We start from the raw sequence: 25,698 nt of genomic DNA, 5'->3' as shown, positions 1-25,698 counted from the left end.
GCATCAATCTGCACAAGTTATAACAAGAAAATGTTTTAAATATTACATGAGTTTCATTTTAAATGAAAGAACACACAGCATCGATCTCACGGGAAATAGAAATAGTCTATCAGGATCATGGTGGATTTTAAATTGTAAACATGGCAAGGCTGTATTACCAACAGGCAAAGTGGGCAACTGCCCCTGGGCCCTGAAAGTGAGTAGGCTAGTGCAAATGGTGCAAATAAACAAAAGGTTTTCAAAAACCAAACCTTCACAATGCCAGAAATGTGAACGTGTTAACAGGTACAAAGACAAAAATATACACATGCCAAAAGTAAGCAGTTAAAGGTTGATAAGTTGCAAACCTAAACAGAGCTGAAAAAGGCAGCTGGAGATACCCATGGATGTATTAATGAAACCACGTCTGTCTCTCTGCGTGAGTAGATGAATTGTAGAGTTTGATACAGTGGTAGGAGTGAGGAGTTGTATGGAGGCTACTTTTTGATATTGCACAAAATATTGTATGTGACAAAAGCATATTTTATGTCTGTCTCAAGTCACAAGTTAGGTCTAGTAGGAAACAGTTAAGTCAGACTTACAGGGAAGAGTGGAAACAGGGATATAACATTTAAATACAGTTTTTCTTCAAGGAGTTCAAGTTGGTTTTGCAAACCGAATTAAAAAAAAAAAAGTTCATCATGCATTAAACATCAATTGGTTGAACAAGTACTATACAATAGCATGCTGTTTAGTATTTACTAGCTACTTTATAAAGTGAGCCAAGTCAAGTTGGTAACATCGTAAAATTTCCCACACTGGTACTAGATTTGTACTGTTGCAGTTGGGCCTTTTATTACAATGGCAAAAGCCAAGTATGACATCATATATTGCATTCTATTTATTCTAAATAAACATTTATTTCTAAAACCAGCACGATAGTTTCACATGCAGCAGCAATTATGCAATTATTTTAGGTGGTATTTCAAATACTAGAAACTAACTCAGATTTTTCAAAAGTGGGGAAATAAAACACAGAACAAATAAAAAGTTAAATGTCCGTCAAGCGTGTGATTACGCATTATGACGAGCTGCCGCCCTGGATGCTGATTGGCTCTGCTGTCTAACTGGGGCGTGGTCAATGAGAAAGAAGGAAGTGGCGTTTCCCACAGTAATAACAAGTTACAATCATTGACATATAGTTACAATCCTTAATACATCCATGGTTACAATGTATGTTTGAGAACAATGAATGCAATAGAATAGAGTTAATACGGTTTTAAATGTCTAATGTGTCAAAAAAGGACAAACGTTTCGCTTCTGTGGCCCTTATAGTACACAAATCTTATTGTGACAAAAATTATGAACGCTTAATTGGTCCACACTTCAATGACTGGCCATCATACTTTACCATATTACACATACATGCTATTTGTTATTTCGGTTATATCGGTTAAAGCATCAACTAGGCTATGTAGGCCAATATAGTCATAATCTCTCTTTGCATTGTGGTGTTAAAATCTATACACCACCTGGGATCAAACCTTTTTTTATTTTTTTTTATTTCATAGCCTATCTAGTCATGAACCCAGCTGTTGCTAGCCAGGTATTCGTGCTACGGGGACTGTCAAAAGGTTGACACCCCGCTTTGATATCTTTGCTCCTGCAGCTTTAGGCTACGCGGCCTGCACGAAGGAGCAGTCAACAGTAGGCTATTAGCAAGCAGACGTTTTTTTGTGCTTGGGCAATATGCATTAGCGCAGTTTCATTATATTTATTATTTCTAAGTGATGTAGGCGTAGTAGCCTACCAGCTCCATTTTAGGCTGCCAGGTCCTATTCCTGTAGGGCTATTGTGTGGATGGATGGAAACCTGTAGGGGGAGGAGGAGGTGACTGCGAAGCGAGCAGATAAGAGAATTGGCTTATTGGCTTGCTCCTGCCTGGAGCTCCTATTTTATCAGGAACAAGAGGTATTGCCGTTTGTTTTACAGGCCGAAAAACTACGACATCGCATCCAGCAGCATACCGAGAGGACGGTAGCATGATAGTCGTGGAGGGGAATCGGCAGGAAGAGGGCCCGTATCTGCATTTTACTTCGCCTACACCGAATTCATTGAGTCGGTAACCAGCGTCCGACATGGGGAAGGAGGTAAATGGTGTTTCGCGGAGCCGGTTTGAGGTGAGTTGACCATTAATATTACCTGACAGTCATTGACACACATTCAACGTAGCTGTTAAACACGTTAGGATATGGGCCTACATGGTGACTGTCATTGTATTTAGAGTAAAACTGCGTTTATGGTGAGGCTGTTGCAGCTTCCGCAGTCAATGTTTGGGATTAGGTCAAACGCTGTTTGGTTGAAAGAAAAGAAAAAAGGCATGTTATTTCAGTAAGGACATCCGTCGGTATTTTCCACCGAACCTATCGCGTTATTTATTCATAAAAAATTGAGGGCTTTTAGGGTCCTAAAATGTTATCCTCGGTTCACTTTGCACCGTCAAAACAAAGAAACTGAGGCTATAGCACGCCGAGGACAGCTCCGATACACATAATTTACCAGGAAAATACATTTGTTGACTTCACTTTTCTAAGAAGCTGTTTTAAAATTGTCATGATGTCTGCCGGGATGTGATTTTTATACTTTTGTTGGGTTGTCTGATGAGCAGGATTGTTGTGCATGTTCATGGCCGCTGCGGTTGTGGGGGCCTCGGGTTTTGTCTGCCATGCACCCCGTGTTAGCAGAGAAACGATCAACAGATAGGCCCAGACTGCCACAATATAACACACACCATAACCCATACAGATAGTTAGCAGAAAGGCCACGTTGACACACTAAGCTAATGTGTTAGTTCTGTAGCATTTACCATTGTGCAAACTTTGTGTCGCAGCCGCAAGCGTACGTAGCTAAATATTTTGGTGAACACTTGTATATCCGGCCGTGACATTGGGCTGTGTAGCCTGGACACTTGGTGTTGTTTAATCTCCAGCTAGCGTGGGATTTGTGTGTGGTTTTATTTATTTTTAACGGTGCAACAGCTGACTACTCAAAAGATTCAGGCCGTTACCTTCTGGCCCAACAGCTGCGGTAGAGCTACTGTGTCAAGTTAAGCGGATTTGGGCCAGGAGAAAACCGGAAGTGGCGCGTCCTTGACTTTAAAATAAAAGTTGCACATTTGCTATTAAATTCCTGTTGAGGAGGTATCTGCGCCATAGCTTTTATTTAAACTGGAGTAATTACCAGTCTTTCTTCAACTTATGGTTTTTAGTGAAAGGTGATTTAAATTGTCCATTTTGACACTGTATAGATTTAGAAAGTTACAGCCCTTGTCCCAACACAATTTCTTTACACGTAGACACTGTACGTCTAATACATGGACTGAATATTGATATGCCCATGTATAAACCTATTTATGCTTAGTCAGTCACAATTAGTCTGATAAAGGTACTAATCTTAAACAGCAACATTTTAAGTTTCTCTGAAAAATGCATGCAGTCAGTGACATTTACAACCAACATGATGGATGTGATACAGTTTGGTTTAGTCTAGTGTTTTTATTATAAAAGGGTCATTATGCTGTCAGTCCATAAGAAACATTTATTTAAATCTGATTTTGAAGTTACATGTACTGTACTGATTTTTTAATTTTTTTAGCATGTTTGTAATGTAAACATGCCATTTTCATTTATTAGTTTATTTGTCAGGGACAATGGTAACTATTTATTGGTGAGTCTTTATTGATGAAATTTAATAGAATTTATCCATGCACTTTAGTTGAAGGATATGGTATAAACACACACTACAACCTATTAGGTTATTTCAATAGAGTTAGCCCAGAAGGCTAATTGTATAAGAAGTCTGACAGTAAAGATAAAATAGTTATTGTAGGTCATCAAAAATGCACAGTGGTCAAACCCAATTGCAACATTGTATGCTAGGGAGAGTTTTATTTTGACAGGCATTTCCAGAAATGTCCTCTTGTATTTTGTCTAGCTTTACTGCTCTGCTGTAGATAGTGATCTGTTGTATACTAGCCTTAAACAAAGGACAGCCCTCTGAAAAGTAGACAGGCATTAATGAGACTGCTGCTATTAATCACACCACTGTCACTTCATTAGCACCACTCACTTTATCATGTCATCTGTCTCCAAATGCTCTGTATAGTTTATAGTTTCTATTTTTTTAATTCTATTTTACTTTATGTACCTTATTTGTTTTTTTTCTCTTACTTTCTATACTTATTTGTATTTTTGTACAGTATTTCCGTTGTACTGCTGCCAAACGAATTTCCCCGCTGGAGATTAATAGCGTATTATCTAATGAGCCCTGATTATATTTCCCCAATTAAAAGGAATATGAAAACAGTAATCATATTGTGATTGACATTACCACTACGTTGTGTATACTTGGGTGTATTGATGTAATATTTGTTATAGCAGTTTAAACTGTAGGCCAAAAAGAAGCTGTTAATTGCTGATGGCTTGTCTTCTGGGTATATTATGTAAGTTGTCCTTAACTACATCTGTGGATGTAGGGAAGGATAAATTAAATATCTGAACCAAATTTAGCCACTGCTTTTAATGTCAACTAATAGTGCAAGTCACAGTTACAAGTGTCAAACTGATTTGTCTTTTCAGGAAACAACATAAATAAGTGTTTTTCTAAAAGTATTATGACTTTTTTGCTTTAGCTGGAGGTTACAGCTCACCCAGTTTTTTTTCCTCATGTCTCACTGGCTATAGCTAACCAGTGGAGAAAACATAATGCTCACATTCATGCAGCATCAGGTTTATTTTATGTTTGATTACAAAAGGGGACAGTTTATGTCCGTTGAGCATCTGGTTCTTTGGAATTGGCCCTGGATTATTTGGCCAGAAAGGTGCATGTCAGACAGACACGGAGAGGCTTTGACCCAGAGCTGACTGGATTTCTAAAAAGGCAGACCTGTCATCTGTTTTTATGAGCTGATCAATAAGTTTTTCCATCAAAATCTGAATGTATTGTAAATGAGGTTTTAGGATAGACACACATAATCAAAATAGCACGCAGTAAACTCCAAGACCCATTCATTATTTATTTTACAACCCAAATAAACATTTCATTTATTTTGAGATCATGGAAGCTTCATATTTGTACCTATAAGGACATGCAAATTCTTTTTTGATCTTGTAACCGATGTTTGCCTCCTGTAAATAGCATGTGCACTTTTTATTTACACACTAAAGCCCCCACCTCTCAATTACCCTGTCACTAGTTTAGATTTATCTTTCTAAATATATGGAGGAAAATGGATTTGGCCAGATGTTGCTTCATTTTCAATTTTGTGACTGAGTGGATCCACCCAAACGTCTTATATTTTGCAATCTGGCAGAGTATTATTTCCCATAAATTATGGGAACCCTGGAGTGATCTAAGTGTGTGTGTATCTAAGTAGCTGTGTCTTAATAAATGCTAATTTATTTTCTCTTTATGTACTGAGGCCTTTTCTGTGGATGATAGGCTAGTTTTGCACTTACACAGCATGCGATAATTTGTGTGGAAATCCGTTGGTTATTTGCAGAATCTGGAGCAATTTCGTCTGAGAGTCACAAATGACATATTGTAACTTATTCCAGTGTACATGCTGATGTTTAACAGTGTAAACAACACAGTCAGGAGGTATGGTGAGAATATGTATGCAGAAAAGATCATATGAAAGCAGAGGCCATCCCAGCTCTGTAGTCGACAGTACAAAGTCCAATTCTGCTGATTTTGCTTAGAAGACACAAATCCCAGTCTCCTGTGCTGCTTTATCTTCGGTCACCCGAGTGTTTTCCAATACTTTACATTGAAGCTATCTCAGCTGATGAGATTACGATCATTTATCTTTGTTTATATGCTGGGGCCATCTTTGAGTGAGGTGAGTGGATTGAGGGGACCCTGGCTATGGTAAAACTGCCAGGACTAATATTATTCTCTGCACCCTTTTTAGATGTTCACAAACAGTGATGAGGCAGCCATCAATAAGAAGCTGCCTAAGGAGCTGTTGCTACGGTGAGTGACATTTCAGAACCCTTAAATCAGAATCTCTGTAGGTTTTTTTTTTTTTTTTTTTTTTTTTTTTTTTTTTTTTTTTTTGCAAGCAAAAATGGCATGTTGCATACTTACCTTCTTGGCTTCACTCCCAATCATACAGAGTCACAATTGGCCTTGCATCCCCCTCCTCCCTCTACAACTCCCAAACACAGACACACACATTGCACATCTCACAATCATATACTGTATGCTCACTTGCCTTTTAACAAATATTTCAACTAAACCAACCACCAGGATGCAAGTTTCCCCTCATTCCCCACCCTACTCTGCTCCTCCAATTCTCAAACTGTAATTTAAAAACCGGTACCTGAGGCTATAAAGCATTCAAATTGATATCCGGCAAAAAAAAAAAAAAAAAAAAAAAAAAAAAAAAAAAAGATCCTCTGAGCAAACAGAAAATGAAGGCCATAACTCAAGCCTCGGCCTTGCCAGCCAAGCTGCCTGTACTGCTGACTCTGTGCTGCTTGGCCAGGTTCAGTGCCCTGATTTGTGAGGCTGGCAGGCTGTGCTGGGACTCACTGCATCCCTGCTTCAACCCATATACAGTTTTTGCTGCATTGAGGGATCTTCTAGTTAGTTTCCAGCTCTGTTCCTTAGAAGCAGATTGTGTGTCTTCCTCGCCAGGACCCTACTTTGAGTAAACTCATTCATCCTGCCAACAGTCAAAGATAATATTAGCTGATTTACTCACGGCCCTGTGCTGTAAGTGAAAGCTGAAGCAGGGTTGAGTTGGTCAGTTTAGTGCAAAGAGGAAGCTTCTGGCAGCGGGGATCAGGGTCTCTAAACCGTCCCTGTCTGTCTTCCAGAATCTTCTCCTTTCTGGATGTGGTGACACTCTGTCGCTGTGCCCAGGTCTCACGGGTGAGTCTGTGTTCACAAGGTGTACGTGTGTATGCATGTGTGTGCGACTGTGCTTGTTTGTCTGTGTGTTTTGGTGTGTGTTCCTGTGGTATGTTTGAGAACAAACTTGACCCTAAACGTCCGTTTCTCCCTCCCTGCTCTCAGTCCTGGAATGTTCTGGCCTTGGATGGCAGCAACTGGCAACGAATCGACCTCTTTGACTTTCAGAGGGACATTGAGGTGAGTAAATCTTTGCTGTGTACTTTACCCCTCAAACTTTACTTATAATGTGTCATTCCTTTAAATGGAGGTGTAGAAACCAACACAGCAGGCTGAGCCGATTGTTTTTGTTACAGGGCCGGGTGGTGGAGAACATCTCAAAGCGATGTGGGGGGTTTCTTAGGAAGCTGAGCCTGCGGGGTTGCTTGGGTGTGGGTGACAGCGCCCTGAGGTGAGTTTGTTGAGAACTTGGCCTGACAGAAATTGTAGTTTAACTTCAGACCCTGGGGAGAGCGAAACCGACAAGTTCTGATTGACTGTTTTGTTTTCTTTCTGTAGGACTTTCTCACAGAACTGCAGAAACATTGAGCTGCTTAGTCTGAACGGCTGCACCAAGATCACTGACAGGTATGTGTGTTCTTCTGGGATGCCAGTGTATCATAATGCCACTTCTCCTTCAAAACGCTCATTGTCTTTCTCTTCTGCAGCACCTGTAATAGCCTCAGTAAGTTCTGCCCAAAGCTGAAGCACCTGGACCTCGCCTCCTGTACCTCAATCACCAACCTGTCCCTCAAAGCTCTGAGGTGCGTAGGGTCAACGTTGTGATGTATACTTCCATTGGACATACAATCCTTTATTCAACACCCTCTGATACCACTTATCCTCCCTTATTGATTTCCTATGTTTAACCTACACCAGTCACACATGAATTAAAAGTAAATACTTAAATGTTAGCATTTGATTTTGTATGTTGGTTGTTCAAAATTGCTGTCTTCTTTTGCAATTTTTTTCCTACCTCTCAACTGTCCTTTTTCTAATTTCCTCCTGTCAGTGAGGGTTGTCCCCTGCTGGAGCAGCTCAACATCTCCTGGTGTGATCAGGTCACCAAGGATGGCATCCAGGCCCTGGTGCGTTGCTGTCCTGGACTCAAAGGCCTTTTCCTTAAGGGATGCACACAGGTATGGTGTGTACTTAGTATGAGCTGGAGATGCAGACCAATGGCTGATGGTGTAGGTGCTTAGAGCATAAGGAGTTGCAGATGATTTAATCCAGTATACAATTTAGTTGGATAAATCTGAAAAGCAACCTCATTTGTCGAACTTTGTTTGGTTCCATTGGTGACTTCTTAGGTGCTCTGTTCTTTTTGCTCAACATGCACTCGCTCATCACACTAACTACCAAGTTCCTCTTATTCCTCATTCCAATAGAACACAGTTGCTGCTACCGCAAACATGAAATGCATCACTTCCTGTGTAACAGAGGATTTTTTTGTGGAAGGGCATGCCAGACACTGTTTACAGCAAATGTGAACGCTTTAATATGTAGCACTATCCTGTTCTAGTCAACACTATGGTGTGAAAATACAACCGCGTATTCCGATGAAGATGTCACAGATCATTAATTTAAAGGGCAAAACAAATCACGTGTACTGTCAGTTGCCAGCGGTTTTAGAGGTTGATTTGTCGTGCTGTTGGGTTGTATTGCGTTATGCCAATAACAATCAGCAATCCTTTTTTAAATCCGTGACAGTAGAGGGGTTTGGTGGGAAAATCTTAATGTGCTTGATTATACATTTAATAAGTGTAGTTTAATGTCAGATGACTTGTTTTCTCTTCTCTGTCAATCTCTTCTGCAGCTCGAGGACGAGGCTCTGAAGCATATCGGGGGTCACTGTCCAGAGCTGGTCACACTCAACTTGCAGACATGCTCAGTAAGTACGCTTAACCATGCTAGAAGATGAATCCCAATAATCTGGAAAAACACAACAGTTTTTTGCAATTTCAATAACATTCTGTAGTCTCATTACATATTGTCTAAATTGAATGCATCGCTGTAAACATTTGTTATAAAACCCCTGCATCTGGACTTTTGGCATAAAGTACACAAACACTGTTGGTTACTTTCCAGTAAAATTCCCCTCCTTCATCACCACCTGAATTCTCTTGTCATCCTCCTCCTCCCTCTCTCCATCTCCTCCTCATCTCACACCTCAGGAGCTCGTTGTCTCACCTTGTCCCAGTTGTTCCTCCTCCTCTTCCTTTTCTCTTGCTTAGCTATTTCTTACCTGTTCTTCCTCTGCCTGATCTCCACAGAGCAATACTTAAAACAGAAAATGCAGGAGAAAAGAAATTGCTCTCATTAGCTGGGTGTTAAGGTACATGAATATATGTCAAGTCACACACTGATTGCGTTTGATGCAAAGTTACCAGTGAGCACAGGAAAAGTTGGTATGTTTTCACATCTTACAATTGTTTGGGATTTAGGTGACCCCATCACACACACACACACACACACAAATACACTCTCTCTTTCTTCAAGCAGCAGATCACAGATGAGGGTCTCATCACAATTTGTCGGGGTTGTCACCGCCTGCAGTCTCTCTGTGTGTCGGGCTGTGCCAATATCACAGACGCCATCCTGCACGCCCTGGGACAGAACTGCCCTCGCCTCAGGTAAATGTGCACGCAAACACACACATCCTCACTCTGAACTTAACTGTGCACCGCTTCCCAGACCCTGCAAGAGACCCTAAAAAAAAAATCTGTTTCCATTTAGTCTGAAAATCTTTTTCGTTTTACTTACTAAGTAAGTCATTATCCACCTTATCCTGTGAAGCAATTTCGCTTGAGTACAGTGTACTTAAGTTGATATATTGACAATCTTGATCCTGGCAAACGGATGTTGTAACTTTCTTTAAAAGACTTCTCACTTCCAATTTTTTTGCAAACTATTTTTTGCAAGCTTCATTTTAAGATGAAATGGCTTGCAGGGATGGATTGTCATTGTAACATAATTAGCATAAAAACTTGATTATTTAATCCTGCAGTAAATACTAAGGTAATAATGGAGAGGAATATAAATGGACCTTTCTGCAGTTAAAGTTATCTCAAGCCTCGCTAGATCCAGTTGAAGTCCCAAAAAGTGACAGACTTCAAGTGATGCCATTGTACAGCATAACTCTCTGCTCCTCTTTCTCCTTTTTAGAATATTAGAAGTGGCTCGCTGCTCTCAGCTTACAGATGTGGGCTTCACTACATTAGCAAGAGTGAGTGTGGCATCTACTTCTTGGTTGCATGACTTTATGCTTACAGGTTCAAATATTTGAAGTTGATGTCACATTTTGTTTTATTCCCAAAACATCTTAAAAACAAAATATTTCAAGATTTCACACACTAGATCATATTGTTTCTCTCTGTTTGTCTCTTTCTCCGCTGCAGAATTGTCACGAGCTTGAAAAGATGGATTTAGAAGAATGTGTGCAGGTAAATAAACCGAGCAAATAAAGTCCGAGCAACACACAAATACTGTTTCCACCGTCGTTGTATGGAGACTACAGTTATGACCTTTTTCTTTTTGCATCAGATCACAGATGGAACACTTATCCAGCTGTCTATCCACTGCCCTCGTTTGCAAGTCCTGGTGAGTGTATGGCTGCCACTCCTGTAGTATTTACAAGCACCACATCACAGCTTGTTCTAGCAGACAGTTGAGTAATGGAGCTCCTGTGTTGGTACTCTCGTAGAGTCTGTCTCACTGTGAGCTGATCACCGATGACGGCATCAGACACCTCGGCAGTGGCCCCTGTGCTCACGACCGTCTGGAGGTGATCGAGCTGGACAACTGCCCCCTGATCACAGACGCCTCCCTGGAGCACCTTAAGAACTGCCATAGTCTGGATCGTATCGAGCTCTATGACTGCCAGCAGATCACCCGCGCCGGCATCAAGAGACTAAGGGTAAGATGCGTTGGCTAACAACAAGTAAGCACTGATTCATATGTAGAATGTACTGTAAACACCCATTTTGTGAGCTCATCATATGTCATTCTGGTGCAAAATTGTATCCGATCAGTGTCACAAATGTATACATTTTAATTGGCTTTATGCTGAATGATGTTAAGATGGTTTGGGACCTCTAAATGTTAAAGCTCTGTTTTATCTCTGGCGCTGCCCATTGGTTGTAAGTCCGGGCTCAGCCATCCAGGTTAGTTTTAGACTCTGGAATGGAGTACAGTAGACCTTGCACAAAACAGCTTCCCACTGCGTATAGATGATTAGTAGAAGTCAACTCTTTACCTCCATAAAATCACATCTTTTGTGCAGCCACTGCACCTTTGGTAAAGGCATCTCACGGAGCTACATAAACACTATCCCTGATCAGAATTGGGATCATATTTATTACCAAAGTTTTCAATTGCAAGGATTTTGCCCTGGTGTATTTGGTGCATGCAAAAAAATATGGAAAAAGGGAATAAACAATATGGCAAAGTACTGCTACAGCCAACAACATAAATACAGAATAGATATATTACAATTTAAAAAAAAAAAAAAAAAAAAAAAAAAAAAAAAAAAAAAAAAAAAATATAAAAAAATATATATATATATATATATATATATATATATATATATATATATATATATATAATAACTTTTAGAAAGGGAAAGAAGAGGATGTACAGTTTACTGCAGGGTGTGCAAAAATATTGATCAGGGGATGTTTAAAGTTTACAGTATAGATGTGCAATTGTCAACGAGAATGGTCAGTGTAACGTGTAGTGACTAAGGGTGGGGGGGGTTGAGAGTATGTCAGTGGGGATCCTGGGCCTTGTTGATGATGCCCACTCCAAAGGGGAGTGTATCAAAAAGTTTGTGTCCAGGGTGGGAGCGATCAGGCACAATCTTTCCTGCACGCCTCAGGGTCCTGGAGGGATGGCAGATTGCAGCCAATCACCTTCTCAGCAGAGCGGATGATACGCTGCAGTCTGCCCTTGTCCTTGGTTGTGGCAGCAGCGTCTTGGGTGGTGATGGAGCAGGTGAGGATGGTATCAATGATGGCAGATGATGTAGAAGTGCCCCATCATTGTCTTTGGCAGGTTGAACTTTTTCAGCTGCTGCAACTCCCCCTGTTCAGCCCCCCCTTAAGGTACCCTGTGGACCCGGTTTCTGACCTCTACTAGAGCTATCTAGCAGTTTTTTGGGTGGGTGGGTCCCCGTTTTTGTTTGCATGTATGCACAGGTGATATGATATACGTTCCTGCCAGTGGTTTTACACTATTCCACTGATCAACAGGCGAGAGTAACCCACCAAGAAACTCAGTAATTCAACGGCTAAGGTAGAGAAGAAGACTGCTTGCAAGTAAACATGTATATTAACAATGAGGTTTTTTTAATTAAGAAAACAATCAGCTTTGCAAAGTGTTATAAGGAAGGAAATATGTCGCAAGGGGAGCACAGAATGTAAACAAAACTTGTTTGTTTTAAAGGAAACGCCACAAGGCACTTGTAGTTCCTTTTTACTGTAAGGCCATCCTAAATACAAACTTCTTAGCGACCTATGAAACATGTAGCATATTTGATGCAAAGGAGTCCGAGTGATTTTAATTGAACCGAACATAAAATTCAAGATGGCACTTCATTCCAGCAGCATGTCACTCAGGGCTGCCACTAAATGCTGTCTTACAACAATACTAAGGTGAGAGCAAAGAGCAGAACTGCTGAGCAGCACTACAGTCTCTGCAGCTGTTCTTCCTGGGGTCTGACACATATTCACAATACATTACATAAAGAGAACATTAAAATCAAACAAAAAGAAGTAGCTTTAAAACAGAACCAAGAAAAGAAACAAAACGATACTAGAAACAAAAGATCAATAAAATAAAAAGATAAATAGACAATTCTATCATTAACACAGTTAAATGAAAGGTTATAGTCCTGCGGACAAGATGATTTTCATCCCTTATAGTCCCAAACCTATCAACTGGTGCTGCGCAATTCATCAACTCCAAACCATACACATACATCACCAATAATAGCCTTGTGTTCTCAGAGTACCACCAATCGATCTCAGCTAGTCGATTATTTTAAATAGTTGTTGTTTGACTAATGGTGAGGAAGCAGGAGTGTAAGTGGAGCGTAATAGGCAGTATGACGGACCTGGATCAGGGCTACACAGCCACATATGTTTGGGCTGATTAGATATATATGTTTTGTCCAGAGTAAACTCTGGTGTTGGAGTCACCGCTCCACCCACAAGATGTGATGGATCAAAACTAAGGTGTGAAATGCAAACAGTGAGTGATCGCTCTGTCCAGAGAGAACTGCTCTCATCAGCATTAGATCTCATGCCTGTCTTTAATTTTAATTTAAATGAATCACAGCCTGACTGGAAACATTTGTTGTAAATAACTTACATTTATTCAAAGTATTTGTATGATCCATTAACACATTTCAATCTGTTTTTCCTTCCCTCCTCTCCACAGACCCACCTGCCTAACATCAAAGTGCATGCATACTTTGCTCCCGTCACTCCGCCCCCCTCTGTCGGGGGCAGCCGTCAGAGGTTTTGCCGCTGCTGTGTCCTGCTATGATGTAAAGACAACAACCCCCTCCTTTCCTCGTACACGCTCCCTTCAGCCTGTCACTTGACCCCTGACCTGCTGCCCCCCTCCCGGCGCCCTGTCATAGAGTACGTGCTGGTGTGTCCCCCCTTTTGGAGCTGCAGAGAGAGGGACAAAGCCAAAACATGCTACAAGGTCTTCGGTAACGTTCCCAAAAACATTCCCGAATCTCTCCACCACACAAATACAGTATAGACACAACATACTACCATGCACAGATTATCTCTTAAAAGAATGCCAGAACATTCCTGGTCTGTGTTCAGTGGACAAATCAGTATTACAAAGAGGGTTATGTAAAAATCAAATGTGGTCACCACTTTTAAGGAATTCAACTTTTCATCAAATGGAAGTAAAGAAGAATCTTCACATCTAAAACCACTGTTCTGTATTTTAGGGGAAGTGATCCTCTTCTCTTATTCAACACTTTGAGACAGATTACAGGTCTAGCCTCTAAACAGAATATTGAAAAGGCTGAAAAATCCCTCTTAACCTCTCACACATAGTTCCCTCTGTGTTGAAGGTCACTTAACAGCTACCTCTAGATGGGAACTGCTTTGTTCTGCTGGCTGTTTATTTCAAAAAGGAGCAGCGATGCAGCCAGTAAACTGCAGACACCTCCAACACACAGAAAGCAGGAAGAAAGCCTAGTTTGGGGGATTAAAAAAATAAAAAACATACTTGCAGCTATTTGCACTTACAGTAAAGCAATGATGAGACACTTTACAAAGACAACCATCTCAGAATTCAAGACTGCGATTTACTAACACACACAACACATCTTCATGCACACACTGAGCTTGCTACACCTGTACCCTCACCTCTCTCTGTGTCTCTGTTACAATCAGAAGCTTCAATATACTGAAGACAAAAAAAGACAAAGTTTAATATTTTTCTAAAAAAATAAAAAAAAAAAATAAAAAGAATGGACACCAATTTAGACTCACAAGTGGGGACTTGAGAAGATGCCAAATGTTGCATGTAACAACTCTAGTTTTTTAAAATCTAATTGTAAATATATATGAGGACTGTGGAGTCTGAGAGTCGAAGCCAGCTAAACGACAGATGATGATATGAGATGGGGCAGAGATTTCGGTCGATGGGTCTTTCAGAGGGAACTATGGTGAAGCTCACACATGTTTGTTTTAAGTGTGTTAGATTATGTGCTGGAGCTTTGGACAGTCAAAATGAGCCACCACTTAATCTGGAGTTTGACAGAAGAACTGATGCTGGGCTGGGAAAGCTCATGTCAACAACAGAAAAGTTGAGTTCTGACAGAATGGAGAAAAAACAAGTCTGACATCACTACATGAATTCATGCTGTCAGACCAGAACAATGGAAAGAAAAAGCCAACTGAAAACAATCAAAGTTCGTCTATTTTCAGTTGGGGAGATTTCATTTAGTTGCTCTTGTTTTTGCATCGGTGACGGTTCTGATGACAAGGAACTGGTGAACCACGCACAGCAGTGAGAGGATGTCGGAGTGGCATCAGCGACTCCTCGACTCCTATGAGGCCTTGCAGGGGACAAAGTGACAGCGTGTTACACCCTGTTACCACCTGTTCACTCCTCCGTCTGTCTGCTACCAGTGACGCTGCCGGAGGTATACAGCGCATCAGACCAATGGAGTCACTGAAAGAGGAAGTCAGCTGAATCTTGAGCGCGCAATTCTGGCCTGATATGACAGACTGATTAATGGACTTCGGCCCCCCCGCCCTATAAAGTATTGAAGCCTTTTCTTATGGATTATCTTCTCCTGCACTTGCACCTGCTTTATTCTCTTTTTTTTTTTTTTCTTTTTTCTTCCCATTTCCTTTTTTATAAATGTCTTTTACTGCTTTTCTTTCTGATTCCCTCTGGATCTCTACCTTTTCTCTTCTTTTGCATTTCTGTTTTGGTGTGGTTTGAATTGCGCCTGCTTTGTGTTTGAAGTCATGAGTTCAGTTTCTCCAAGTTGAGTTTGAGCCCTCTTCCAGTCCTCAGTTTTGATCTGATGGTGTTTGTGTTTTTATTACGAGTTTATTGTTACTAAATGTCCAGAGTGTAGCCTTTGTCCAAGGTAAGAGTTGGCGCCAGTGCAATTGTAATAAATGTTGAAATTTGAGTTGGATTTTTTTTTTTTTTTTTTTTTTTTTTAAATGCAAGAGTTGAGAAGTTTATGTATGATGTAGGTTCTACTTATTGAATGTTTCCATCAAGGAGAAGACCTCGGGATGGCTGATCTGGCATTATGTGCCACTTTAGCAGAATCAGATTTTTCTCCCATATGTGGGCTTTCCTCTTCGTAAAACAAGACTGTCATGGGTAAACCCAGTGTGGAATATTGACCACTCACAAATGTCCTCGTTTTGGTTTTAAGATGCAAGCCAACAGGCAAAACACTGAATGCTGATTCTATTCAGTTTGATATTTGACAGCTATGCCAGGCTGGAGAATACAAACTGAGATGAATCCGGTGTAATCCAGTCTGATCTGTTTTGTTGGAATGGGGATTTATGGGGGATTAAGTAACAACTAAGAGTCAAAATGGCAGATATATCTAATGTACTCTGTCATTGTGCTCCGGGGTTAAGACCGTTAACTGGAGGTAAAAGGAAAAGTCATAAGCTTTAGACTGAGCCTGATTGTAACACCTGCTTGCCCTTGTCATGCACTGGATGTGTGGCACAGGCTGAGTCATGAGTGCAGACATGTGCTTTTAAGGCAAAACACTTTGAATGGATTACAGGTGGTAATATTCAACCTGCTCCTGATGGTTTCATGTGTAGAAAAGAAAGCTGTCCTCAATCTTCATGGTACAAAATACTCTACAGGCTCTACAAAGCAAAATACCAGATTTATTCTTCCTCAAGGTATCAAACACCTCCTTGTCCTTCTGTCAGACCTTCACCAGTTTACACAGAAGTCACGCTACTATGCTCTGGATGCGTTTGTTTCATGTCCTAATGCTGGACTAAGGTTGAGGATTAGAACTATAAGTGGTGAATCTACAGTGTGTGTGTTCATGGTAGAGTGACACCTGAGAAATTTCAAAAACAATTTTGACAAGGACTGTAGTTCATACAATTACTGTAAATCTTTTCCTTTTTGTTCTTTTCTTTCATCATTTTCTTTTTTTTTTTTTTTTTTTTTTTTTTTTTTTTTTTTTACAATTAACAGATTATAAATGAATATGTACGTATGAATAAATATATACCTATATTATTAAGCCTTGTCTGGTTTTCTCTCTTGTTGAGCTTGTGTTCTCATTTCATGGCTAAAGGTTGTTTAGCAGCTCGGAGCAGCAGATGGCAGCAACGAGCCAGCAGTTAGGATTCCTCCATCACTGCTGGTCTGATTTCAGCTCCCAGCTGGTGGCAGGGCTCAGGATCTATCAGCTATTCAATGAGTCAAATTTGAATTTGCTTTCAGGAGTAAAATGTGGAAAACCACCAGTTCGCAGACTGGAATACATTGTTTATTTTAAAGGAAATCATTAAAAGGAATAGTTCTCATATAAAGAACCAGGCAGTTAAATAATTTTTATGGTCAGTCCTAGTATTACTATTTTGTTTTTTAATTTCTGTGTGTATATGGAGCTATTCTTTGAAACACCACTTTGCAATGTTTGTTAAATAAAAATAAAAAGCGTGTTAATTAGATTTTACAATTTCTTTTTCTTTCTTTTCCCCTCATTTAACCAGGGTAAAGTTGCCATTGATGACCAGGTCAGGTAGGCTAAGCAGCATCAGAACACAGTGGACATGCTTAACTTTTCTTTTTCCTTATAGCAATTTAGATGAAACTATAGTGCTTCTGTGTCTCTTGCAAGATAAGAACTGGCATGGGGTGAATAGATGCTGAATTGAAATATTTTCACATTTGTTCTAGTCTTTTAAAAACGATAGTCAGGTGCCCATATGAACATTGAATCATTTGCTTGTTCTAGATATTCCTCCTGTTCATATTGGCCAATAAAAGATTCCATTGTAATACACTTCCAATGTAAGTGATAAGGAAGAAAATACTGCACACAGTCCTCTTTCTGTGCAGGAGCATATTCCAAAGTTAATCTGAAGATAATGTGAGGCTTCATCAGTCTGAATTTGACAAAGCAAGTAGATATAGTCTTTTTTTTTTTTTTTTTTTTTTTTTATTAAAAGAAGGGTTTAAAAGGTCTGAATTTTGATTCAACATAATTTACTCACAAGCACAGCTAGCTTGCTAATTTATCTGCAAAAGTCCTAAGAGCACCACATTTATCAGATGGGTGTGGTTAAAAAATGTGACTCTGGGTGTTTGTGACATGATAGAATTTTGGAGCTGTGTTTTTGTGTGCTTACATACACGTCTTGAGGGTGAAAACACAGATGAACAATCAGTATCAATTTATTCCAGTGGAAGGAGCAGCAGCTCTGGTCCTGTCACTGCACCATGACGACCGCTGTCAAGGCTGGGATCTGTCTTCCGCCGCATGGGACTCATTTTGTTCCTCTCATCCTCCTATTGTTTCCACTGTTTCTAAATCACCGAGAGATCGATGTGTTTCCACTCCTGTTTTAATGTTCATTTTTAGCAGCCGTGTTCTGGCACCTGTGGGATCACATGAAGGATGAAAAGTGGGTGGCTTAGAGGGAGACATTTAAATGTAGCCTGTGTGTGTGTGTGACTGTTTCCCTCCTTCAGCAGTTTCTCAACTTTTCTGGGTTTAAACACAGACGGATCAGACCACAGCTCACTGCACACCGCCCCACCAAGTCACCGTGTTTTGGTTTATTTTTGACAGCAAAGCCACAGCTACACACACTAGAAAAACTTTTGACTTGGCTTTTGTTCTTTTCCGCAGAGTTCCTTTCCGCAGACACTCTGCTATCTGCTGTGCCCTGGCTCTGGGTGAAATAATTAATGTGATAACCAAGGCTCTCTCCCTCTGTCTTCCTTCTGTCTCTTTTTCCAACACACCCACACACAAGGACTTTCTGAAAGCTTAGAGCAAACTTTGATGTCAGGCTTAGGTGAAATAATGCCATGCAGATAGAAAATACCTATCACATTAAGAAGTCTTTCCTCCCTGTCTCACACTGTGAATGGTGCAGTATTTGCTTAGAATTTGCTTTAAAAAAAAAAAACACTAATTACCTAAACTCTCCCTGTGTTTTTCATTCAACAGGTTAATACAAAAATCAGTAGCTGTGACCACAACCTTATTGCTTCATCTGATGTGTTCTAAAGGGGGGCAATCAATAGAAATGCACCCCAGGAGGCAGGTAAAACCAGGTAATAGATTAGATTGCATGTGAAAGTAGAGGTACCAGTCCTATAGCCTTATTGTAGCTGCTTTAAACCAATCATAGCAGCCCTGATGTATCTCTAACCCTGCAGGGCAGCACGTACATAGCAGCTACTGCTTCTGTTTTAGTGCTTGGAGGACAGGTGTGGACATGACAAGGAACTAATGATAATGGAGTAAAAGTGTGGTTAAAACCTGTTTCCATTTCAAAAACAAACTGAAAGTAGTGCAGCTCATCCCATATGGGTCAATTTTCTGCTACAGGAGGAGATCATTCATTAAATAGACTGCAGGAAGTTCTGCATCCTATGTCACTACTTTAACATTCCTCTTACATTGATTCATAATAATGACATACTTTATGTCGTTTTTATATGGTATTGCATCATGTAGTGTCCGTGGGGGCTTTAAAGTGGTCTGAAACCCCCTTTAGCCTGAACTATAGACAGATACATGGGCAGGTACATGTGAGTATTTGATAAAAGCTTAAAGGCATTAATAGACCTTGGAACTAGTTGGAATGATGTACAGTTCCCTTTCATATGTATTTTGAAAAAAAGAGCGAGAAAATGAAGAGGGAACGTCCTGCTTTTGTTACAAAGGTAACAACATCCAATTCAATTCAATTTTATTTATAGTATCAAATCATAACAATAGTTATCTCAAGACACTTTACAAATAGAGTAGGTCTAGATCACACTATAATTTACAAAGACCCAACAATTCCAGTAATTCCCCTACTAGTTTCCATCCCCTCCAAGAGAAAGTCAGCTCTCTGTTTGCGAATTGGGAAGTAGTCTATATTTGGGCTTAAAATAAACCCATGGCCGTGAATTCTAAATGAATCCTGGCAGAGTTGTAAAAATTGACCCAATCATGCGCCTCAGACGCACGGGAAGGCGTGCCTCCGATTGCGCTTAAATTTAAGTCAGTGCTGTGGTGAAGGGCACAGTTCGCTTTGGATTTACACCTAGCCGCGTTCAGAGCACGAGATTTGTTTGGATCTGACCTAATACTAAGATGATATTTCCACATCGAGGTTTTGGTGTTTGAACCTTTTTTTTTAAACTGTAGGACGGAATTGTGCCACATTGGAGTTGTCAGATACGCTATAAGGGACGATACATTTACCCATATACGTGAGCCTCAATCCTAAATGCTTGTCCTTGCATGGCATGAGCGAAATATAAACAGCTGGCGTGTGTGTATGTGTGTGTGTTTATGAACTGTTTAATCAACCTGCAGTTGGAGAGCAAATGACCATAAGGCGTCCACCTCGCAGCGCGTCCAAATCACTGTGATGTGGATCTGTTTCACTTTGCCAAGCTGTGTATGGCTAAAGCCGGAGATTTCCGACCGACTGGACACAGTTTGAGGAGTTACAAGTTTTTTTGTTTGGTTTGTGTCTTGAACGACTTTTTCCATTCCGGTGTCGATGATGACTGAGAACAATGAGATGGAGAGCAACTCTCAGCTCCAGCGCTGTCCAAGCACCATGTCCATCCAGCCGATGTCATCCAAGGCAAGTATCCACATTGAGCTTTGTTCCGTAGTTTACACTCATCTCTATTGGCCTACAGTGTATGCTCTAATGTCTGTAACGTGGAGAAATAAGACACTTAACTTTGCATTGAAGCTTCCTCCACACACGGAAAGCAACAGTTGTATTGGCTAAATAAGAAGAGAGATTATTTTATTATTACCTGTTATTTTGCGATTTTGTATTCCTCCTCCTTATTATTCTACCGGTTTTTGCAATATTGACGTCAATTCTTTACAGTTGCAGTTGTATTCATTATGACTGCGTCATTGTAGTGTAACATCACACGTAAATTGTGATGTCACTCTGTCTGCCCATCTCTGTCTGCCTCTTCAAATTCACTTCCTGCACACACACACACACACACACACACACACACACACACACACACACACACACACACAAACAAAGGGGATTTGTGCTGTTAATTCATAATATGAATTTTAATCAGTGTATTAGAAGAATGGTTACAGTTAATGCTTTCAGATTTATTTTTGGAGCTATTTGCTTTTTCGGTGATTACTGACAGTCATATTTTCCCCCACATTGCTGCACTCACACACTGTCAAATAACTTGTTCCTGTATGCAGCAAGAACGTTTATTGCAATAAGGATAAATGACCACATTTATTTATATGCGCGTTTTGTGCCTAATACGCAGAACTGGATCCCTTTTACAGCGTGGGCCTGCCTGAGCCTCAAGTGTCCTTACAAAGTGTCCTTATGATTCCATTCAATTTGTTGACTTGACTGTCTAAACAAAGATTTCAAGTGCAGGAGCTGTGAAAGCTTTCTCAATACCGGCTTTTTAATGGAAGGCTTTTAGGAAACTTGATTAATTAGGCCCAAACACTTGATACAACTTTCTCTCAGCTGAGTGTTTGTCTCCATCTCATGCCTCCTCTCGCCACCCACACACAAACGCACACATGCTGTGGACATGTTTGAAGCAAGGTGGCACCTTGTCCTCTGTGAGAAGCAGGAAAGTCTGCAGTTATAGTGAGCTATCTTCAGTGTGGTCCACTCCAGTTCTCCACTCTTCACCAGCTGCTACCAAGAAGAGTAAGGCGATATTCTGTGCCAAGCAGGACTGATTAGTATTCACATGTATCACTGGCCAGTTTAGCCACTTCACAACCATTTACACCACAAAGTAATCTAAACTAAACAGCTAGTAGTAGTCATGAATTTCTAACCATATATGAGTCTTTTAAGGAATCTTGTAGGAGAATCTTATAGTTAATGTCCGCTTGGCTCTTATATGTACAGATGTGGTCCCAGTATATTAAAAATCCTTTACATCAATATTCCACCCAAATCTATTTTAAACACTTAATCAAGACCATTTCTGAAATTAAAAAAAACACGCCACAGGGTTTAATTTTTGAAGGAATCTAATCAGACACATAGCTGTGTGTCCATGGTGTTTTTAATTATAAGGATGACAAGGAGCTTGCTCTGATAACAGATGCTCCCTGACGGTGCCAAAGGATTAAGAGGAAAGGAAGCATGGACTTTCTCTCTAGCTCCCAACAATGTATCATAGTCTACTGTCAAGGCTGGCAAAAATGTGATTGGTGGAGCAGATGAGCTGTCTGAGCAGCAATCGGCAGCAAATAGTGTCGTTCTTTGTTGAGTGCTGTTTGATCTCTCAGGGTTGGTGATGTTTTGGGAGCCCTTTGTGATGTAGGGGCAGGTAAACCTCTTTTTTTTTTTTTAGATGAGTGCACAGGAAAATCTCTGAACGCAGAGATATAAGGACTTAATTGATTGGCCCATTTGTCAGCCTGCCAACTGTGTGACAAGAACATCACAATTCATTCATGTGTCCCCTTGGGATTCTTCACCAAATCTTCTTCACTCAATATGAGCACTTAAACACCCACACAGCTGGTTGAGTGATAAAAGGTGACTGGAATTGCCTCAAGTGTGAAAATAAGAACTTGCCGCAGCTCCAGAGCAAAGTGACAAGTAATCGTAAACCACAACAGTTTGTGGCCAAGTCTAGCTGTTTTGTAAAGGGGATATTTCAATCTGGTGCTTTTTTTTACACAGGACAGTGTTAATTGTAGTCATCTACAGTCACTCAGCATAGTGAATACTGAAGTGTTGCGAATGATCTACAGGGTACACATTGATGATTTCTAGTGTCGATGCAGTTATTGCACAAGTTCATCCCCCAACATCTATGAAGCCACACACACTTTTAAAGTCACTTCACATTTCATTAACCATCAATTCACTTTGTCTTCAGATGAAGGGAGATGACCTGATCTTGAGTGACTCGAGCAGGGGAGTAAGTCGCAGCTGGGAGGCTGAAGTGGGCCATGGTCCTCATCGATTAATGTAAAACCCTTACTCCTGTGATGTTTATTGATGTGACACTGCAGGGAAAGGTGCGAGCTGTTGAAATACTGGACACTCGAAGGCTACAAGTAGCTTACAAAGATAACTAGCTGTGTATCTATTTGTGTATCACTGAGGAGGGGAAGAAAAGTAGCTGTTGGGGAGATTCATTTGTCGCCACCGATGCTCACTCAGAAATAACATCCTCCTCCCCTCGTCAGATACTGACATTGTGTTGTGCTTGGGATGTTTAGTGTAAACAGTGATTGGGTGAGTAAAAAATGGGTGGATGATGAGTTGCCAGGGCAAAGCTCCATGGCGGGGTTAGCTAAATGTTGGGGCTAGGAATTGCACTCCAATGAGGGAAGTGGTTATAATCCACGCTACTATTTCACACAGTTTCTCTATCATTAAACAATCATAGAGGGGGAGAGACGTCTGTCTGTGTGTGTGTGTGTGTGTGTGTGTGTGTGTGTGTGCGCATGTGCGTGTGTGTGTGTGTGTGTGTGTGATAGGGACAGAATGGTGGAAGCAGCCTGTGATTATGCATCTCTTCTCTCGTATTCAAAGAGGGAATTTGCCAGGCTGCCGAGCATGACAATGACAAACTGTAGCCAAGAAGGGAAATGTTGGGACATAAAACTGGTTCACAAAATATAGTTGTATGATAAAGACTAAATGTTAGACTAAATGTTTCTGTTCCTTTTACCTCTGTTTAGTCACAGTTTCCTGTTTCCTCCCTCTTTATTTAAGTTTTACATCACCTGCCCAAAACAATTGAAGCTACACAGTGAGGGTGTAAATAATTGTATCATGTACCAGGTACCTCAGGATGATCATTTCCTCTGAAAGCACTGACGTAGAACTGGATTGAGCCAGGAAACTGCGTCTTTCACAGCAGGGTTATCCTTCTTGAGACTGAAATATCCTCACTTAGAACGAGGTCGGACACTGTGACGTCTACCATGGAAGAAAAGAAATTATAGAGTGACTAGCCTCAAAGGTGTGGCACAACGCAGGGGAGAATTTTAAAGTGGAAATTACATGCTACACAGTAAAATATTGCGTTCACATTCTCTTTTTTGAATTGATACTGTATTAAAAACTGTGGAATGGAGTGTGTAAATCCGTTGCAGTGGCTGTTTTTTCCCCCCATTTCCTGCTTCACTTTTTCTCTGCTGCTGCTGACTACACAAAGGTGATTGGCATGTTTTAGGAGTGAACACTGATAGTAGTACAATTAGAGAAATTTTGAAGAATTAGCACAAATCTGTACATTTTAACACCCATGCACACCTGGCCACTCTAGTGATGTGCCTGTTGATTTTTAGAAAGATGCAACCGTTGGGTGATGCAGACCCTACCACCAAGACCTTTTCACCAGATTCCACACTGAGAGAGTGTATATTTTGACCTTTACTACCTCTAAATGAAGAAACAGCTGGACTTACTGGATAACCTTCATTTGAAATGTTCTCTCCTGGGTGAATCATTCAAAACAGTCCACACTAAAAGATATTATGGCCACAAGCTGTATTTATGGTCACATTCCCAGTGGGACTATGCTTTTGTTGCTCATTCTTGACCTCTGGACAGGCTGGAGCATCCCATATATATCTCAGCCCTGTGGGCCCTGGTCTCACTAAATTCTGATGGAGGGAGGAAGAGCCACATATTTGGATGAAATAAAAGCTATATTATTGAATTATGTCTGCCCAAACCCTGCTGTCCCTACATGTGAGAACAAGTTGGAGTTGTTATATATGGATCGAAGATGTGAGAATTATGGGCTTTTACCCATCTGCTGAGACAACTCGTCAAAATCAGGTCGGCAGCTGTGAGATCGTTGCTGCTTGAAGAACATTGACTGTGCAGGTGCGTGTCTAGGCAACGTGTTGCATTTTGCATAGCCTTGTGAGTCATTTTTGAATTATATAAATCATTTATTGAGAGAGAAACTTAAGTAAGCTGAACTCATCCCAAATGTTTCTTTTTTGTTCTTTTGTTTCATTTTCTGCAGATGAAAGGCTTCACTTAGTACTTGTAAGAAGTGCAGTTAGTAGAGACATGAAGGGAGATTCAAAAAGGCAGTTCTCTTGACAGGCATTGTCATTAAATTACAGGGGATCAATAACACATATGGGCCTAGATCATACATCACAACCAGGGTATAATCTGGGCCAACAGAAATGACATGTGACCCGAATTGAATGTGGTATCACACTGGCTCTAACTCAGAAGTATGACGCCCTCAGCTAATGTTCAAATGGAAGCTAACGGGAATGCTTTTTAGGCTCACACACTGACAGATGATTAGATTAGCTGTAATTGAGACATGTGCTCTAGCCGAAGCTGCTATACCAGCACTCATCTGCTCTGATTGAAAGAGCTCGGCTCAAGACTGTGACGAAAACATTGAGACGTGTGTCAAGGCGTTGCACCATTAACAAACATGATTTAAAAAATTTCATACCACCTTCTCATAAGGCATTCTTCATAAAGAGTTTATAGGTTTCTACAGTAAATAGATTGTTTCTAAATGTTTTATAAATCAGTAATACAAACAACATTTGGGTTGCCAGGTTGTGAAAAATCCTTTTGGCTGGTGTATATCCTCCTTCAGCCCAACTTAATCTAGCTCTTCAATTCATCAAGATTATTTACTGGAGAATGAGAAATCTCTGAGCCTTTACTAATGATTTACTAACATTTCTAACTGCAGAATTGATGGCTTTTTAGAAATTGAGTATCACAAAGGGTCATGAGATCTTTAGAGCATTATTATTATATATTATATTCTATAATAAAGTATAAATGAATGTTGACAAAACTCAAGTCTCACCACAACATCCATTTGTCGCTTTCGGGATCTTTTGATTGTATCACACTATCTTCATCTGCAGATGGAGTTTGCCCAGTTACTTTTTTTTTTTTTTTTTTTTTTGATTGATCCTTAGTGGGGAAATTACAATTTACACTCTTGGTTAGAGCACACTACACACAGGCCTGAAATACACACACATGCTCAGATCCTATA

At 40.4% G+C, this 25,698-nt stretch overlaps 1 protein-coding gene across 4 annotated transcripts; it reads left to right on the top strand.

Annotated features, from left to right (window-relative positions):
• Positions 1–218: 218 nt before the first annotated feature.
• On the top strand, positions 219–15,610 carry fbxl20 (F-box and leucine-rich repeat protein 20). Of its 4 annotated transcripts, none has more exons than XM_028599573.1 (16): positions 219–285; positions 1,972–2,159; positions 5,951–6,012; positions 6,861–6,915; positions 7,060–7,134; positions 7,251–7,345; positions 7,453–7,521; positions 7,602–7,697; positions 7,946–8,072; positions 8,750–8,824; positions 9,436–9,566; positions 10,099–10,159; positions 10,332–10,376; positions 10,477–10,533; positions 10,637–10,849; positions 11,770–13,363. In XM_028599573.1, the coding sequence occupies exons 2-16, from the start codon at positions 2,118–2,120 to the stop codon at positions 12,067–12,069; spliced, it is 1,503 nt and encodes a 500-aa protein (XP_028455374.1). In that variant the 5' UTR covers positions 219–285; positions 1,972–2,117; the 3' UTR covers positions 12,070–13,363. The 4 variants fall into 4 exon arrangements, with proteins under 4 accessions (XP_028455374.1, XP_028455375.1, XP_028455376.1 ...); XM_028599574.1 differs by lacking the exon at positions 219–285 and adding an exon at positions 13,372–15,610 and having other exon boundaries at positions 1,567–2,159; positions 11,770–11,925; XM_028599575.1 differs by lacking the exons at positions 219–285; positions 11,770–13,363 and adding an exon at positions 13,372–15,610 and having other exon boundaries at positions 1,567–2,159.
• Positions 15,611–25,698: the final 10,088 nt, after the last annotated feature.

Source organism: Perca flavescens, chromosome 15 (assembly GCF_004354835.1).
Source record: "Perca flavescens isolate YP-PL-M2 chromosome 15, PFLA_1.0, whole genome shotgun sequence".
Taxonomy (NCBI): Eukaryota; Metazoa; Chordata; class Actinopteri; order Perciformes; family Percidae; genus Perca; species Perca flavescens.
The sequence above is the reverse complement of the archived record's forward strand: the minus strand, read 5'-3'. Positions and strand labels throughout refer to the sequence as shown.

Bases quoted from the DNA above. Each gene is read 5' to 3' on its own strand.
- fbxl20 (XM_028599573.1), top strand. From the start codon at position 2,118: ATGGGGAAGGAGGTAAATGGTGTTTCGCGGAGCCGGTTTGAG. The intron at 8,825-9,435 runs GTAAGTACGCTT...TTCTTCAAGCAG, and splicing joins TCAACTTGCAGACATGCTCA to CAGATCACAGATGAGGGTCT. The intron at 10,534-10,636 runs GTGAGTGTATGG...GTACTCTCGTAG, and splicing joins GCCCTCGTTTGCAAGTCCTG to AGTCTGTCTCACTGTGAGCT.